This window comes from Tarenaya hassleriana, unplaced genomic scaffold (assembly GCF_000463585.1).
Source record: "Tarenaya hassleriana unplaced genomic scaffold, ASM46358v1 Cleome2, whole genome shotgun sequence".
NCBI classification, from domain to species: Eukaryota; Viridiplantae; Streptophyta; class Magnoliopsida; order Brassicales; family Cleomaceae; genus Tarenaya; species Tarenaya hassleriana.
The window spans coordinates 1,089,049-1,104,886 of NW_010965372.1; the positions used below are offsets into that span (position 1 = coordinate 1,089,049).

Consider the following 15,838-nt stretch of genomic DNA (forward strand, 5'->3'; position numbering starts at 1 on the left):
AAAGCCCAAGGCCCGATACCCGGCCCGAATCCGCCCGTAAAAGTTACGAGCTTGGGCTTCACAAATCAAGGCCTGTTCGTTTTTCGGGCCGACCCAGAATATTATAGGCCAAAAGCGGGTTCGGACCGGGCTGGTCCGTCCCGTAAATATTCGGGTTTGTGTCGGGCTCGGGCCGGCCCGGCCCGGCCCGGCCCGGTCATTTTGACACCCCTACTTTCCGTATTCCTTTGATGAATATGTGTTTCCAAAAGAGCTCCTATCCTGAGCTTGTTCTCCAAAATCCACTTGCGCGTCAAAAAACCTTTGTTTGGGGCATTTATGCTCCTTATGTTCCAGGCAAAAATAATGGGTATCCCTGCACAGAAAAATTAATTCCCCCTTGTGGCCTTGCGGCCACGGAATTTTGGAGTAACCGTAATAAATCCATGGTCATCAGTATTAGACCGTTTGGATTGGTTTTTTGAGGAGGTGGCTCGTGCGGTAGTGTTTATGGGTGGCTTTTTGGGAAGTGGTTGGGCTAGTGTTTGGCAGCGGGTTTGAGTGTTTGGGTTGTTTACCGATAATATCCGGGGTTGGTTCCTTACCTGAGCCCACGACTGAGTCTGGAACATTAGGCTGGTGAGTCGACGGAGGAACTGCCAGTTCTTGCTCCCTTGTCTCAGCCTGCGGAGGGGCTGCTGGTGCCGACTCTATCTCACCCCGTTGTACAACAGCTAAAGTTGGCTTCGAGCTGTCAGTCAGCTGGACAGGTGCCACAGTCGGTGGGAGCTGGGGCAGTGATTGTGGTTGTGTCACAATTCCGAACACTTACTACAGTTCGGGGGTAGCCAGGTGTAAGAGATATCAATAATGTGCTCATGTCCCCCGAGAAGTGTCACCACCATATTCTTATGAGGAACTCGACGAAGATTCACCTCAATAAAAAGTTTAGCCACCGATACATTTTCCTTGGTTGATGTTGTATTGTCCAACTAAAGAGGGTTGTCGATGGCTGTTGCGATTCGGTTGAGGCTGTATGTGGTATAAAATTGGTGCAGCAAGTTTCGCAGGGAAACCCAAGTCGTTATTGATGATAGGACCGACTTCTCAGTTGTGTGATACGGATTCCATTTTGATACAAACATAGGGCACGCGCCCACATGCCATATAGCTCTGCTCAGAGCCAAATCTCTTGATCGACAGTTCGGTAATTTGAATAGGAATGTCCCATTCCCGACATCCTACACTTTTACTCTCGGCCCTCTGCGAGACCATATAGCGTTGGAGATACCAATGATCCGTCCCATAGAGGGGGAAGACCGTAGAACTGTCCAACGACAAAATCATCCCATTCAGTGACTGAGGCTTCTAGAGATTCAATCGGGATTTCTATGAGGGGGATTCCACTAGGGTGTGTTCTAGGGTTGCCTACTCTCTGACATACCCATATGCTGCCCTAGACTTTCTTGCTCCACGACTGCTTGGGGGTTGGCGTTGATGTCGTTCTTCTTCGGTTCAGAGAGATGAGTCTCCTATGGCTGGGTCTATTCCCGCAGGGGTTGCTACTACAGGGCTTGCTGTAGGAAGAGGGAGGTGTGAACCATCCACATGAGAGGATTCCAGTGCAGCTGACTTCGTCGGTGGAAGAAGAAAGATCGGAGAGAAAACCCGAGTTGGTACCTCGGTAACAGAATGGGTGGATGCTGGGATTTCCACCAGAGATGGTGACAGAGCAGCAGTAGGAGTAGACACCGCCGACGGAGTAGCAGTAGGAGGAGACGTCGTCGACGGAGCAACGGTCGGAGAAGACGTTGTCGAAGGAGTAGCGGTCGAAGAAGACACAGCCGACGATAGGGGTGGGCGAACGGTCGGTTAGGGGTTAATTGGTTATGGTTATTTCGGGTTTAGTTATTTCGGGTTATTAAAACTCATAACCAAACGGTTAATTAATTTTATTCGGTTCGGTTCGGTTCGTTTCATTTCGGTTCGTTTCAGTTTTGTCTATTTAAAACTATAACCAAACTATAACCAAATAAAGATTTGGTTCGGTTATAATATTTAAAAAATCAATTCATTTATAATTAAAAAATATTCAAATAAAATATAATATAAAATATTATCATAATTATTTTAACATATAAAATAATAATATCTAAATTTATATTTTGATATAAAACTATTAAATAAATAAATATCGTTTTTTCTAATATTTATATCACACAAACTTTAAAAACAATAATAACAATGATAAAATGTATTTAAAATATAATAAAACAATGATTAAATCAAGAATATAAACATTCATATATGTATATAAATATATATAAATGAAGATATATAAACAATTCGGTTCGGTTTATAAAAATTTATAACCAAACGGTTAATAATTTTTAATCGGTTCGGTTCGGGTTTATAACCTATAAAGATCTTGATAGAGTTGATTGTAGAACGCAGAGACTGAGATCTTGATAGAGTTGATTGTAGAACGCAGAGACTGGCCGACGGATTGCATGTCAACTTTTCCATAACCAATGAGCTTCCCATATAGTCGATATACGGAGATAAATGAGGACGAAACGAGGCAAAATGAGAATTTCTTGTATGCGATTTTTTCTTATATAATTGAAATAAAGGGGCAGTCCGATGCACAAAACATCCCGATGAGTGGGGATCGAAGGAAGGGTATTATCGAGCTTTGGATATTTCACGGATTTGTTTGGATGAAGGCGGACGAGGGTGAAACGCGAGTGATGCCGAGATGAAAAAATTGGCAAGTCAAATAATGGGCTTTCAACAGAGAACTTTTGGGACGAAAAAGGGCCTTGGCGCTTGAGCTCTCTGTAATCCTCACTTGTCACTCTTCTTAGCAAATATGGTGAAGAAACAAGATCCCGGAGAGCAATTTCTGTACAGATATGGAGAGTGAAAGAAGCAAAAGAATGAAGAAGAAGAGGGAGAGTGAGGAAGCTACAGAAAGTCTTCAATGGCACGGCCTGATCCAACTTGTCTGTAAATCATGAGGGCTTCTTCCATGACATTGGCCTCAGCCAACAGCTGAGCCCTCCTCTTTCCCGACGGGTGGGTCGAGAGGAACTCAGTTAGTGGAGACGGGTCACCTGCTAGATTCCCGAGCTCCTCATACACCCCGGGAGCTACTCGTGGGTCGTAGCCCGCTGAGGCCAGCAGGAGCAACCCGATGTAATCTGCTTCTATCTCCATCCTGACAAATACCAAAGCACAATGCTTTTTGATTCAGAAAACTCATCAGTTTGATAGAATCTTTCGTCCTGTATCCGAAACACAAATAACTATGCCTGCTGAAAGTGAAAAGCAAACCCGAATCCAGTATGAGACGACTATATAACGTTTGATAGGATTGGAAGAAGGCGACGTACTTTCTGGAGAAAGGAAGCCTCAAGAAGAAAGCCGACATTGTGTTCGCAATATCGGGTATAACCAACTGATAGAGAACCAGCTGGAGGATCACAAACCATAAGTTCTTGGTAATTTCCTCGGCTATGTGTCTGGCAACAACATGACCAACCTAATTCAGTGAACGAAACACAGGAAAACATCATAAGAACAATCTCAGATCATGCTGACAGTTACCAACATTTCGTAGTCCTCCAATGTTCTATACCTCGTGTCCGATCACAGTGGCAATCTCGGAATCTGCCTCGAAATGATCGAGCAATCCAGTGAACAGCACAATCTTCCCAGAAGGCAAGCAAAATGCATTGACTACCGGCTTGTTAACCACAAGGACTTCCCAATTCAACCCTTCAAGGTGAGAAATCTTAGCTTGTGACCCTTTCTCTTTACCCTTCTTCCTCCATTGCTGAATCCATCTGTTATCCATAATTTTCCCTTCTTTACTCGCCGCCATTACAGTGCCCTTCACTGCCCTATCACTGTCCATAGAGCTACCATCATCATCCATGGATGCATACCCAATGTCACTCCACATACCCTCGTGGCTGAAACCTCTCTGCAACGCATCGATTATATCAGCAGCAATCAACCTAACCCTAATGCTATCAGGGTGAATCGCAGGGAGGATTTCCCCCTTGAACCCGGCTTTTATCTGCTGAAACTGAGCTTCCCCTATCCGTCTCTCCAACGATTTCGACAAGAGGACGAAATGTCTCCGATTCGTGCAAGGAACAGTCTCTAAATTCGCAAAATAAACGGTGATCAAAACCCCAGAAGACACGATCGCCACCGTCGATGCGGTCCGAGGGTTTCGGAACCACCGTCTCGGGCCGCGTGGCTTGAAGTGACGAACCTGGTAACGATCAACGTAGTAAAACCTCTTGGGATCGGTCAAGAAAGGGCTACAAGAACAAATGCCTAAACCTGTTCTGAGCAAAGAAATTGAAGAGAACCCAGAAAACTTAGCGGATGAAATCGAAGACCCGTGTCGATGAATCGGCGAGAAAGCGTTGGAGAACAGAGATTCCAGGAAAATCCTAGGAGGATGTGCACCGCTTCTAAGGGAGCTGAAGACGAGCTTAGTTTTTCGGTTCCAAGACATGCCGCCAAGAATTGAAACTCGAACGAGCAACTCGGAGACGGACGAAGATTTGAAGAATCGAACCTGTAAGAAGGGAAATTTCCAGAGAGAGAGGCAGGAAGGAAAAAGATGACGAAGAGACAGAGAGAGGATTCTTGTGGAAGTAATTATTCACGGTGACGGACATTCACAAATAACTAAAGTTTGTTTGCTTGATGATTTTGGTGCAAATGTCCTCTCACCAAATCAGAAAAAAATTTAAGAAACATTACGAAATATCAAAAAAAATTCTGCACATGCAGATCCACAGTTGAAGAAACGAGCAAGCAGCAAAACGGCTCGAATTGGAGATGAAACGGACGACCAATATATCCCAGAAAACGAGCATGCAACAAATGACCAACATAACAACTGTCAAAGACATTTATCCAGAAAACGAGCAATCCACGGCGTAGGAAGGGAAAGGAGAAGATCTGTTAGAAACTTAGGGTTTTATTAAATTAGGGGTAAATTTGTAATTTCTTTATTTTCGGATACCCGCGGGTAATTACCCGACCTACAATTCATTACCAGACCCAAACCCAAAATTCGGGTATTCTTAAAATTATTACCGATCTCATCTCATTCAGTGATCAGATCCCCTAATTTCGGGTATTCATTTCACAGGTCGGATCGGATATCCAAAATCCAGATTTTTTTTACCCAGCCCTAGTTTCGGGTATATGAAATAGGGTACATGGGCATTTCGATTCCGTTTTTGGAACCAAATAAAAAAAATTGGTATCAAAATCAAATTTCGTAGAATGGAACCGAACCGAATTTTTAAAAAATCCCCAAAACCGATTTTTTTAAGAAAATATAATTTTTTTAGTAAAATGAAAATCGAAACCGAAACCGAACCAAATGTAATATAATAATCGATTGATACACATTTTACATCGAATTGAATAATTTCCAAACCGAATCCTAACCAAATACCGAACTTAACAAAATTGATACTTGATACCAAAATTGAGTAACTGGAAGATAATTATACCGAGGTCATATATTATCTTTAAAATTTGAATATCCGGCTACATTGATTCGTTTTCAAATCAATTCTAGAAATTAAGTTATTACAACTAATACGAATATTTAAAAAATATGTAAAACCCGTGATGGAATCACGAGCATCAAAATCTAGACGACAGAAAACACAAAGCAAGAGATCAAATGGTGGAACTCAAATAGATGTCGTCATTACAACATGGCATGAAAATAGAAATACTTGAAATTGTTATATCAATTTTTTTTTTTTTAAAAAAAAAGAACAGGAAGAGATGGTAACTACTGTTTCTTGAGGAGGAGAGGACCGACATTGTCTCCCGTGGCTTTGTTGTGTTTCATATGGCTCCCATCACACAGTGGGAATGTCCCCGACCTCCAACACCTACGTTACAATGCCACCATCATCATCATCATCATAAGCGTCATTAACGAGAATTATCACACAGACCTGCAATAAGGAGTGATGTTCTTGGAGAGCTCGGTGACAACGACAGAGTCCACGACTTTCTCTTCGTTCTTCCTGATCTCGGGGTTTATTCCTCCGCCTTCTGCTCTCACCACCACCGACATTCTCCGCCGCCCCGCTTCGCCGGAGCCGACCCTCATCTCCGCTGGGCCTCCGCCGTAACAGACCCTCGCTCCGACAATGCTCCCGCTCATCGCCATTGAACTCTCTCTCAGGATTTGTTTTGGGTGTGTTTTGTGTGACGGGTGAGTTTTAGAAGAGAAGCTTGTGGAGGTCACGCTCTCGACCAAAGATGCGATACGACGTCCGAACTGTGTGTAGGAGACGGACGCCACGTCATACATACGTACGGAGGAGGAAATACACGGTGGGGATTTGTCGGGTCGGATTTTGGATCCGGCAATATCAGATGATTGTCCACGTGGCGCTTATTGGGTTCATGCTGTTTGGTCCAATAGGTTTAGTTTTAAATAAGTTGAAAAAAAACTCCATATAAATAATAAAAAGAAACAATTTTTGGTCACATAGGCGTGTGTGTATATATATAAGAGTGTGTGTAGATGATAAAACATATATGATTATCAAAAATTGGCCAACTCAACTATAATATCATCTCACAAATGGGCTAATGTGCCAACGAAACCAAACTAAACTAATCCCGAGAAGGGGAGAAATCTATATAAATGTCTTTTTTTTTTTTTAATTTAAGATTCGAATTCGACACAGGATAAACGTTAAACATCTCTATTTCACGGGTTTAAATACCCAAGTTTAGATTATTGTGACGAATGTTGCGGTTGCAATAAGGGCTACTTACCATGTGCGGTAAAAGGGTGAGAGTGTGGGATGGGAGAGAGGCCGAGGATGAACCAGAAGACTCGTACCAAGGCCGAGGAATGAACCGTGCACCGTTCCATAAGGTGAGTGAAAATACCCATACGCCATTTCAGTCATAAACATAATCTAACATTCTTTACGATCTTTTCTCAAGATTCTGACGTCGGAATTTCACGCCTAATTTGTTCACTCGAATTTCATTGTCTATCTTTACAAAAATATTTAAAAAAGTGAAAATTATTTGCGTCCGATATTTATTTATTTTGATTTTCTTTCTGTGTTTTGATTGTGTGAGACATTTCATTTCCCATATAGTTTTTGGTTCTCCATTCATCTAAGATGTTCTTTATCTAATCTTTTGTTTAAAATTACAATAGATATATCGTAAAATAATGACAGTTAAAAAAAATCGAATCAAATCGACTGAATTCACGGAATCGAATATAAATACCAAAAAAAAATCTTTAACCAAAAATATTAAATAATCCGACGGCAAAGAAATGGGAACTAATAATGTCTTTTAGACTTCAATTCGGAACAATTTCTTTTTTTTTTAAAAAAAAGAACCAAATTCGGAATTTGTTACGACAGTGACGAATCTGGAAAACCGAATCTAATTCCAAAGTCTGTTCACTTCGAATCTCACTTTCCATGTTTTCGAGACAAGAAACAGCCACGCTCTCTTTCGCTCCATCGGCTTTTCTTTTTATTTATTTATTTTTAATTTTCTTTTTGGCGATGGATTTAAGGTACCAATTTGCTTGGCTACAACGTAACACAGGGAGCCCCTTTCTCGCTCTCTCTCTCCGTCGCCGGAGCACCCAATTTCACGGCGGAGCCCTTTCTCGCTACGGCTGAGTCGCTGTCTCCGCCGTAATGAGGCTCGTGGTACCTCTCCAGGGCGTGGTTCAGGGCCGTGGAGGCTTCCTCCTCGGCTCGCTCATCCCTTGCTCTCTCTTCTACTTCCTCCAGCTCTACCTGAAACGACGCCGTGCTCATCCGCCGTCGTCTCGGCCCGATCTCTCCGTTCGGGTCTCCTCTCGGGCGGGTCCCGTGGCAAAGCCAAGCGATTCGCCTTACTACATAGGGTTGGAGACGGCCAAGAAGGATCCGTACGATCGTACGAGGAATCCCGACGGGATTATGCAGCTCGGGCTGTCGGAGAGCACGGTGAGTGTCGGAGTTTCCGATTCCGCTGTTCCTCACTTTGGATTTGTTTTGCGATTTTTGCCGATGGGTCGATTTTTTTTTTTTGTTGGTGCGAGTATCTGTAGCTGTGTTTCGACTTGCTCCAGAAATGGATGTCTGAGAATTTGATGGAGTCGATGATTCCAAATGGTGATGATGATCTCAGTATCAGTAAGATCGCCATGTATAAGCCTTTCGATGGCCTGATGGAACTGAAAGTGGTAAGTGTAGACAATTCATTTGCCCGAAATCTTCCAAGAATCTCGCACGATTTCTTGTTAACTGTTCTTCTTCTACTTGACATAACTTAGAATGATGTCCCTGATCTTGTTCTCTAGCTGTTTGTCAGCTCTCTCCGATTATGTCATGTTTAATATCTTTCTGGAATCGCCAGGCTATTGCAGGGTTCTTGTCTCGGATTATGGGAAATGTGTCATTTGATCCTGAAAGGATGGCGATAACTGCCGGTGCAAATCCTGCTGTCGAAATTCTGACCTTCTGCTTGGCAGATCATGGAAACGCCTTCCTCATTCCGACACCCTATTATCCCGGGTAAATCTTCGTTTTTTACCGTACCCTTTTCGAGATTACTTCAGATTAATCTGGGCCGAGACAGAGACTGAGAGAAATTAGATGTTCAGCTTCGACAGGGATATCAAATTCCGGACGGGAGTGGAGCTGATACCAGTCCATTGCCGCAGCTCTGATAATTTCACTTTAACCATATCTGTTCTCGATCAAGCGTTCAACCAAGCTAGACAACGGGGAAGGGACGTTCGTGGAATCATCTTCTCAAATCCCTCGAACCCTGTCGGGAACATAATGTCACGGGAGCTGCTCTACGATATCCTACGCTTCGCCCAAGAAAAGAACATCCATGTCATTTCTGACGAGATATTTGCAGGATCTGTCTACGGGGACCAAGAGTTTGTGAGCATGGCAGAGATTGCTGATTCGGGAGAGTTCGATAAGAGCAGGGTCCATATCATCTATAGCTTTTCAAAGGACCTTTCTATTCCGGGTTTCAGAGCTGGAATCGTCTATTCCCATCACGAAACCGTAGTAGCCGCTGCAAAGAAACTGACGAGATTTTCCTCCGTGCCCGTTCCAATCCAGAGGCTACTCGTCTCGATGCTCTCTGATTCAAGATTCATCGAGGAATACATTACTGCCCACAGGAAAAGGATAAGGGATAAGCATGATCGGTTTGTGGATGGTCTGAAACAGCTGGGAATTCCGTGTGCTGAGAGCGGTGGCGGGTTGTATTGTTGGGTCGATATGAGCAGTCTGCTTACTTCCCACAGTGAGGAAGGAGAGCTCGAGTTGTTCGAGAGGCTGCTAACTGTTGCTAAGATCAACGCAACTCCCGGGTCGGCCTGTTATTGTATAGAGCCGGGATGGTTCAGGTGTTGCTTTACCGCTTTAACCGATGACGAGATCCAAACGGTTATGGACCGTATCGAAAGGGTTGCTCGGTAGGAATTTAGATCCGGGGATCGAAAGAGAGAAGCTTGCAAGTTTCTGCATTCTATCTCGCTTCTATCTGTACATAGTCTGAATGGCAAGAGGCGGCATCTGGCAGCTTCGTTGTTTAGAAATTCCTGCAGGGAAGTGGTACTGTTTTCAGTCGCTTTGGTCTAAATTCACTTCAGTACTTAGTGGCAGATTCTCTGTGTTTTTTTAGCTTCAAAAAAGGTTAACAGAATACCGAAACGTCGACCCGTAACTGGGGGAGTCTACTTTGTCATTTCAATAGCTGAAAGAGCTTTCTCTAAGAAAGAATCCCTCCCCACAAGGTTGGAACTTGACGCAACTCGTTATATAACTGCTGGATACGCCGGTGATGTTGTTCCCATATGTCGGGAACTGGTGGTTGCTGTCTCTCTCATGCTTCCTCGTCATCATGTTTCAGACGTTTTTGTTCAACTCTTGTCTTGTGTTTCTTCAACGTTTGATTTGGTTTTTCTTCTTCTTGATTTATATTATTATGGGTTTGGATCTTTTAACTAGATAATAATTCCATGGCCAAATTCGGATGAAAGGAATGAATTTTCTTAAATATTCAGTATTTATATTTAGCAGAGGTTTATTTGTATAATATTTCATTCACAATTTCATAAAAGTTATATAAATACTGAAATTAATTAAGCGTGTATAAGCTTTTTCCATAATCAGTTTCCCTTCGTTTAATAACTTCTAGTGCACGTCATGCCGTCTGGGCCGTCATGGGTGGGCCCAGTCCGAAAGGGAAAAAACATTTCTTGCATATCACGCAAACGTAATCCAATCCCACGGAAACCCTAAAACTAAGTTCACTCCAGAAACCCTAACCCTAACCCTAACCCTATTGGAATCCAAACATCTCCCTAGATAAAACTAGAACCGGACAAGGACTTTTCCTTAAACTTCCTAAAACCAATCACAACGTGGTCTGGAATTTCACACGATCCCAACTGCTAAATCATCTATAAATAAACCATCCTCACAGTTCATAGCTCCGCAACGAAAATTTCACATAACCCAGCAAGAATCTCCCGCCCTTAATTTCATCCAAGAAGAAGAAGAAGAAGGTTTAGTTTTCGAAAACCGATTCAATGGATCCATTCAAGGCACTGGGTTCGCTATGCAAGAGAGGATGTGGGTTCTTCGGCACGGCCGAAAACAAAAACCTATGCTCCAAGTGCTACAACGAGAGCCTCAGAGAGAATATTCAGAAACACAAGGCCTTGCTGAGGTTCGAGCGCGAGACCGAGGAATCTCCGGCAATGGATTTCGGTCCGAACCCATCAGTTCCGGCGGATGAAACCGCCGGAAAACAGTCTCCCGCGCAGAGGTGCAAGGTGTGTAAGAGGAAGATAGGGCTTCTAGGGTTTGACTGCAGATGCGGCAACATGTTCTGCGGGTTACATCGACATGCGGAGGAGCACTCGTGTCCATTCGATTTCAAGGAATATGGTCGTCTCGCTTTGGCAAAGGAAAACCCTTTCGTCGGCTCCGACAAGTTGGATAGATTAATATAGTTGGTGACTTTGATCACTTTCCTATGAGATTTGTCTTTGGTTTTCTTCTTCCGGTTTCTGACATTGATATTACAGTTGCTTTCTTTTTGTTGTTCATTAATTCAATTGGAAATCTAATATGAATTACGTTAATTATCTCTTGCCTTATTAATTTACGTCATATATTTTTCTTTTAATTTCTTTACTTGTTTATTTGGCTAACTTTTGTATAAATATGGGATAGTTTTCATAGTAATACAACATGAACAAGAGTTACGATCCACTCTATGTTTTCTTTGTAATAAGTTATTGTAAAAATCTATAATCAAACTAAGTATTGCGACAAAAAAAATCAAAATAAAAAATTTCAAGATCAAACAAGATATTATAACAAAACGATATAAAGTTACAAGTTCAAGATCAATCGAAATATTTGAAATTGGATAATAGTATTCGATAAAAGAATCAAATTTGGTGCATACAAAATTTACTAAAATACAACGAATTCTGCGTTTTGTATCCTATAATCATTTCAAGATTTATTTTTGAATTCTTTCAAAATCAATCTTGATCCTTGACAGATAAAATTAAAATAATAAAATAAATTTAGATTTAGAAAATTTAGAATTGAAGAGATTATATTAACATTAAATATGATTGATATAAATTAGATATACGAATTCAATTAAAAAATCAAATATTATTTTGTATCAGCTATCTTTTTCTTTATTAATTTCTATCATTCCTTTTTTCTTTTAATTTCTTTTTTAGTTTATTTGTAGGAATAAATATGCTTGTTTTTAGTTAAAATTTCACAAATCACTTCTCTTTTTATATTTTCTTATTTTACTTCCACATCTTAGTTTTCAATAAACAATAAGATTTTTAATTATTTCACACTCTTGATAAAAAAAATATTTGATTACAAACCTTCAAAATATGGTTTTTTATCAATTTAATTTATTTTAATAAAAACTAAATTTGTTTCCAAAGAGATATTGGAAAACGATTTTTAAAGGGAAAGTATTTTGATCCTTTTAGTTAAAAGTTTACAAATCGTTTCAAATTTGAAGTGCATGTGAAGAATTGTGATCAGGTTTCTAAATGAATTGATTCAATCGAATATTCCATTAGGAGTAATTTATTTGTATCCAAACCTGAATTATAAAAGATAAAAGAAAATTAAATTGCTTATTAAATGATATCATCTTAGGTTTTAATGTTATATCTTGTATATCTATTTTTATACTTCTCGATAGTTTATTTCTTTTATTTCTCGTTATTTATATTTAGTATGTTTTTTCTATAAATAAAAAAGAAAAATTTTATCTCAAAATTTCAATGAGATAGCAAATATCTTGAAATCATGGTTTCTTTTCTGTTTTCCAATTTGTAGATCATTTATTTTTCATTTTTCAAAAAAAAAAATATTAAAAAATAAAGTGAACGAATACTTTCTTCCACATGAAAAGGGAGTGTGCTAAAAACCTAGGAAAACCTTAGTTGAAACTCTACGATATGAAAAAACAATTGAAAATAAAATTAAATTGTTTGGATTTGAATAAAAAAAAAAAGATAGATGATAAAAGAGACAACAAGGCAAATTAGATTGAAATAGAAATCTTATCTATTTTTCAAACGATTGAATCTTGGTTGGAATATTAAACTTTTGAACTTATATACCGATCAGAATTGTTATTATTATAATCGAATTAAACAATTTGACGAGCCATATATATATATATATATATATATATATATATATATATCCCTTTTAGTTTTATGATCATATTTTATACAAGAGACAACCATTATTGTATGTCTCTTTAGTTTTCTGCAAAAAAAGTAAAAAAAAAAATAGATAAGAGATACAATTATTTCTAATGCTCCTACAAAGTTGTAAGGAGGATATATTCTGAAATTTTTCACTTAGTATGCTTAATTTTTTTTATTAAAAGCCATATAATAACTAAAAAAACGTTTAACTTACACATCAACATTTTATTATTATTATATTCGTCAACATTAGAAAGTTCAGTTATAGCCATAAATTCCAGCAACTAATTGCCAAAATTCAAAAATTGATATGTAATGATTATTAGATACAAAAATAAAAACGTACTTTTTAAGTTTTTAAAACGAACTAGTTGCTCGGAATCTTATGATATCATAGATAAAATCATAATTAAAGGAGAATTAAAGTATAAGAGTTATAATTTTGGGTATATAATATTCTCGCCTTCGAGATATGATATGATATGATATATATATATATCCCATAGTTTCGTACAGCTCATAAGTTCACGATCTAGGGCTCGGGCTTCACGTAAATGTTCCCACCTTTTCGTCAATTGGAATAAAGTGGTGTCTTTCCCTTGCAATTTCTATTTGTAGCTTAGGAGGTCTTCCGAATTACTTCCAATTTTTAAAATTTGTAGTAACGACCAACTACGAGCTTTGATTAGTGTACAATTAAACAAATTAATGAGATTTAATTCAAAAATATTATCATTCAAAAATTAGTTAAATTCAACACTCTTAGTTCTCTAATTCCAAAAATATTATTTTAAAAAATTTAAAATTTCAATTTCTTCAACTATTCTAATTCTACAAGCTCAATTTTTTTTTAACTAAATAAACTAAAAAAGCTTAACCTTTAAACTAATATCCAAAACCCTTATAAATTACTCTCTCTTAACTCAAATGATTACTATTAGAAACCCCTATTATTCTAAACCCCAATTTATCCAAAGTTCAATTGCAATTATTTCCGTTAGATTGTTTTAACTGATCACATATAAAATTAATACAATTTCTAATAATTTTATATCAATTAATTTAAACAATTAAAATTATTTCCTTTACTGCTAATTTAATTTTTATTGTCTTGAGATCGGAATATTACAAAGGCAGAAAATACTCACTCGGTTCATTTCATACATTATTATATACACTAGGTAAGACCCGCGCGATGCGCGGTTTATTATTTGTATATATACTTAAAGTATTTATATATTTTAGTATAGAAATGATATTATAATAATTTGTTTGAGTTAGATTTATAAATTTAAATGTTTTTTATGTATATCATAAAGTAATATCATTTTATATTGATGGCTTTCATTAATATGCATTTTTGTTTTTGTACGTAGCTATATAACCTTATGCGTATTATTTATATATCTTGTGTTGTGATTATAAATGTAAGATATATGATTTTCAAACCAGGTGCAAAGGTACTAACACAATAAAACACATTTAAATTGGCAGATATAAAAAAAAAGAACATATCGTAACTAAAAAAGTATTGATGTTTCGATCTTATAATATTAAATCGCGTTGTTTTAAAACATAATTAAATCAATGATATAGTAATGATATCGCTTCGTCGATGAGGTATAAGTTCAATGGGGATGATATGTGGGGACGGTGTGCGGTACCATTGTTTTCCTCCGTTTGCGGTTGCTGAAAAAATTGTGGGTAGGTAATAAATTAAATCATTCATTAAATATGATTCATATAGTTTGTATCAATAATGGTATAGTGTATTTACCTTAGGCGGAAAGTTCTGATGACGTTGAGGTTTTCATCTATGTAAATTTTGGTAGACATTGATGTGCTAAGCGATACAACACCTGAGATATAGAATGTATTAGTAAGCTTAATATAAAAATGATCTTGGTACTTAAATATTAGACTGTAAGTATTTATGATTGTGTGAGTGTTTAATAATTACCGTCGATAATCTTTGGGTTTACACCAGTAATGACGATGATACTTTTTCGAATACTCAATCTGTGTATTTGTGACCGTAGTTGTGCGGCGAGATCATCCCATATGCAAAGCTTGACAATGTTGTTGATGTGTTGTATATGTCAAACTAATTATATTCAATTTATAAGACATTTTATCATGCACTGGAAATAAATGTTGGAAACTTACTCTTTCAATAATAACCGGAGGATTATTTTTTGCGTTGACGATGGCATATGTAAGTTTGGTCCTTGAACTGCAACCAAAACTCCAATGATATCTGCAACATGAGAGAATAGCTTGATTATAAACCTTTTGAGTTATTTCCATGGTGTGTTTGTTATATGATAACACGTACCTGGCAAATATTGTGTTTTGTTTGCCAATGCCACTAAATCAGTGTATAAACGTATTTGGAATTTCTCTTTGATAATATCACATGAGGTGGAGTAATGATCACATAGTCTATATTATACATAATGTCATTATTGATTAGATTAATCCCATCGTAGGAATGGACAAATCAACTCCAATCAGTGATATCAACCCATGCAAGTTTGGAAAACTCAAGACATCACAATCATGGATCTATCATGGTCAGATTTTTAAGGACGTGGGATGAAAGGAATCCTTTCAATGGAAATGAATATCGTGGCATCGGCTTCTTTTTAATTGACAAAAATGTACGTCTTCCTTACCTTTTTAAATAACATTATTATTATTAGTAATGTGATCTTCTCCATTAACAACATTGCAGGAGGATGTTGTTGAAGGAAAAATATTCCACGACCAGACAGACCAATTTAAACATATCATAAACGAGGAAGATATATTTGTTATCAGCCATTTCAAGCTTATACACAATAACAACAGATACAAGTTAACGGAGCATAAATTCCGTATTTATTTTACGGAATATACTATTGTTAAAATGGTTGATTCCACCTCATGTGATATTATCAAAGAGAAATTCCAAATACGTTTATACACTGATTTAGTGGCATTGGCAAACAAAACGCAATATTTGCCAGGTACGTGTTATCATATAACGAACAC

General features: G+C 38.2%; 4 protein-coding genes across 5 annotated transcripts; 2 read left to right on the forward strand and 2 right to left on the reverse strand.

Moving 5' to 3' along the window:
* Window positions 1–2,816: 2,816 nt before the first annotated feature.
* On the reverse strand, window positions 2,817–4,953 carry LOC104811503 (mitochondrial metalloendopeptidase OMA1-like). 2 transcript variants are annotated; one of them, XM_010538213.2, is made up of 3 exons: window positions 3,620–4,953; window positions 3,375–3,523; window positions 2,817–3,199 (listed from the first exon to the last, which is right to left on the reverse strand). In XM_010538213.2, exons 1-3 carry the CDS (start codon window positions 4,511–4,513, stop codon window positions 2,947–2,949), a joined length of 1,296 nt encoding a protein of 431 aa, XP_010536515.1. In that variant the 5' UTR covers window positions 4,514–4,953; the 3' UTR covers window positions 2,817–2,946. The 2 variants fall into 2 exon arrangements, with proteins under 2 accessions (XP_010536515.1, XP_010536516.1); XM_010538214.2 differs by having other exon boundaries at window positions 3,015–3,199; window positions 3,375–3,503.
* Window positions 4,954–5,683: 730 nt separating this feature from the next.
* On the reverse strand, window positions 5,684–6,277 carry LOC104811505 (CDGSH iron-sulfur domain-containing protein NEET). The gene is made up of 2 exons (XM_010538215.2): window positions 5,988–6,277; window positions 5,684–5,921 (listed from the first exon to the last, which is right to left on the reverse strand). Exons 1-2 carry the CDS (start codon window positions 6,203–6,205, stop codon window positions 5,819–5,821), a joined length of 321 nt encoding a protein of 106 aa, XP_010536517.1. The 5' UTR covers window positions 6,206–6,277; the 3' UTR covers window positions 5,684–5,818.
* Window positions 6,278–7,570: 1,293 nt separating this feature from the next.
* Window positions 7,571–10,015, forward strand: LOC104811506 (probable aminotransferase ACS12). The gene is made up of 4 exons (XM_010538216.2): window positions 7,571–8,012; window positions 8,117–8,251; window positions 8,425–8,582; window positions 8,672–10,015. Exons 1-4 carry the CDS (start codon window positions 7,719–7,721, stop codon window positions 9,507–9,509), a joined length of 1,425 nt encoding a protein of 474 aa, XP_010536518.1. The 5' UTR covers window positions 7,571–7,718; the 3' UTR covers window positions 9,510–10,015.
* A 609-nt stretch (window positions 10,016–10,624) lies between these two features.
* LOC104813249 (zinc finger A20 and AN1 domain-containing stress-associated protein 10) lies at window positions 10,625–11,050 on the forward strand. The gene has a single exon (XM_010540816.1). It carries the CDS (start codon window positions 10,625–10,627, stop codon window positions 11,048–11,050), a length of 426 nt encoding a protein of 141 aa, XP_010539118.1.
* The last annotated feature ends 4,788 nt before the right edge of the window (window positions 11,051–15,838 follow it).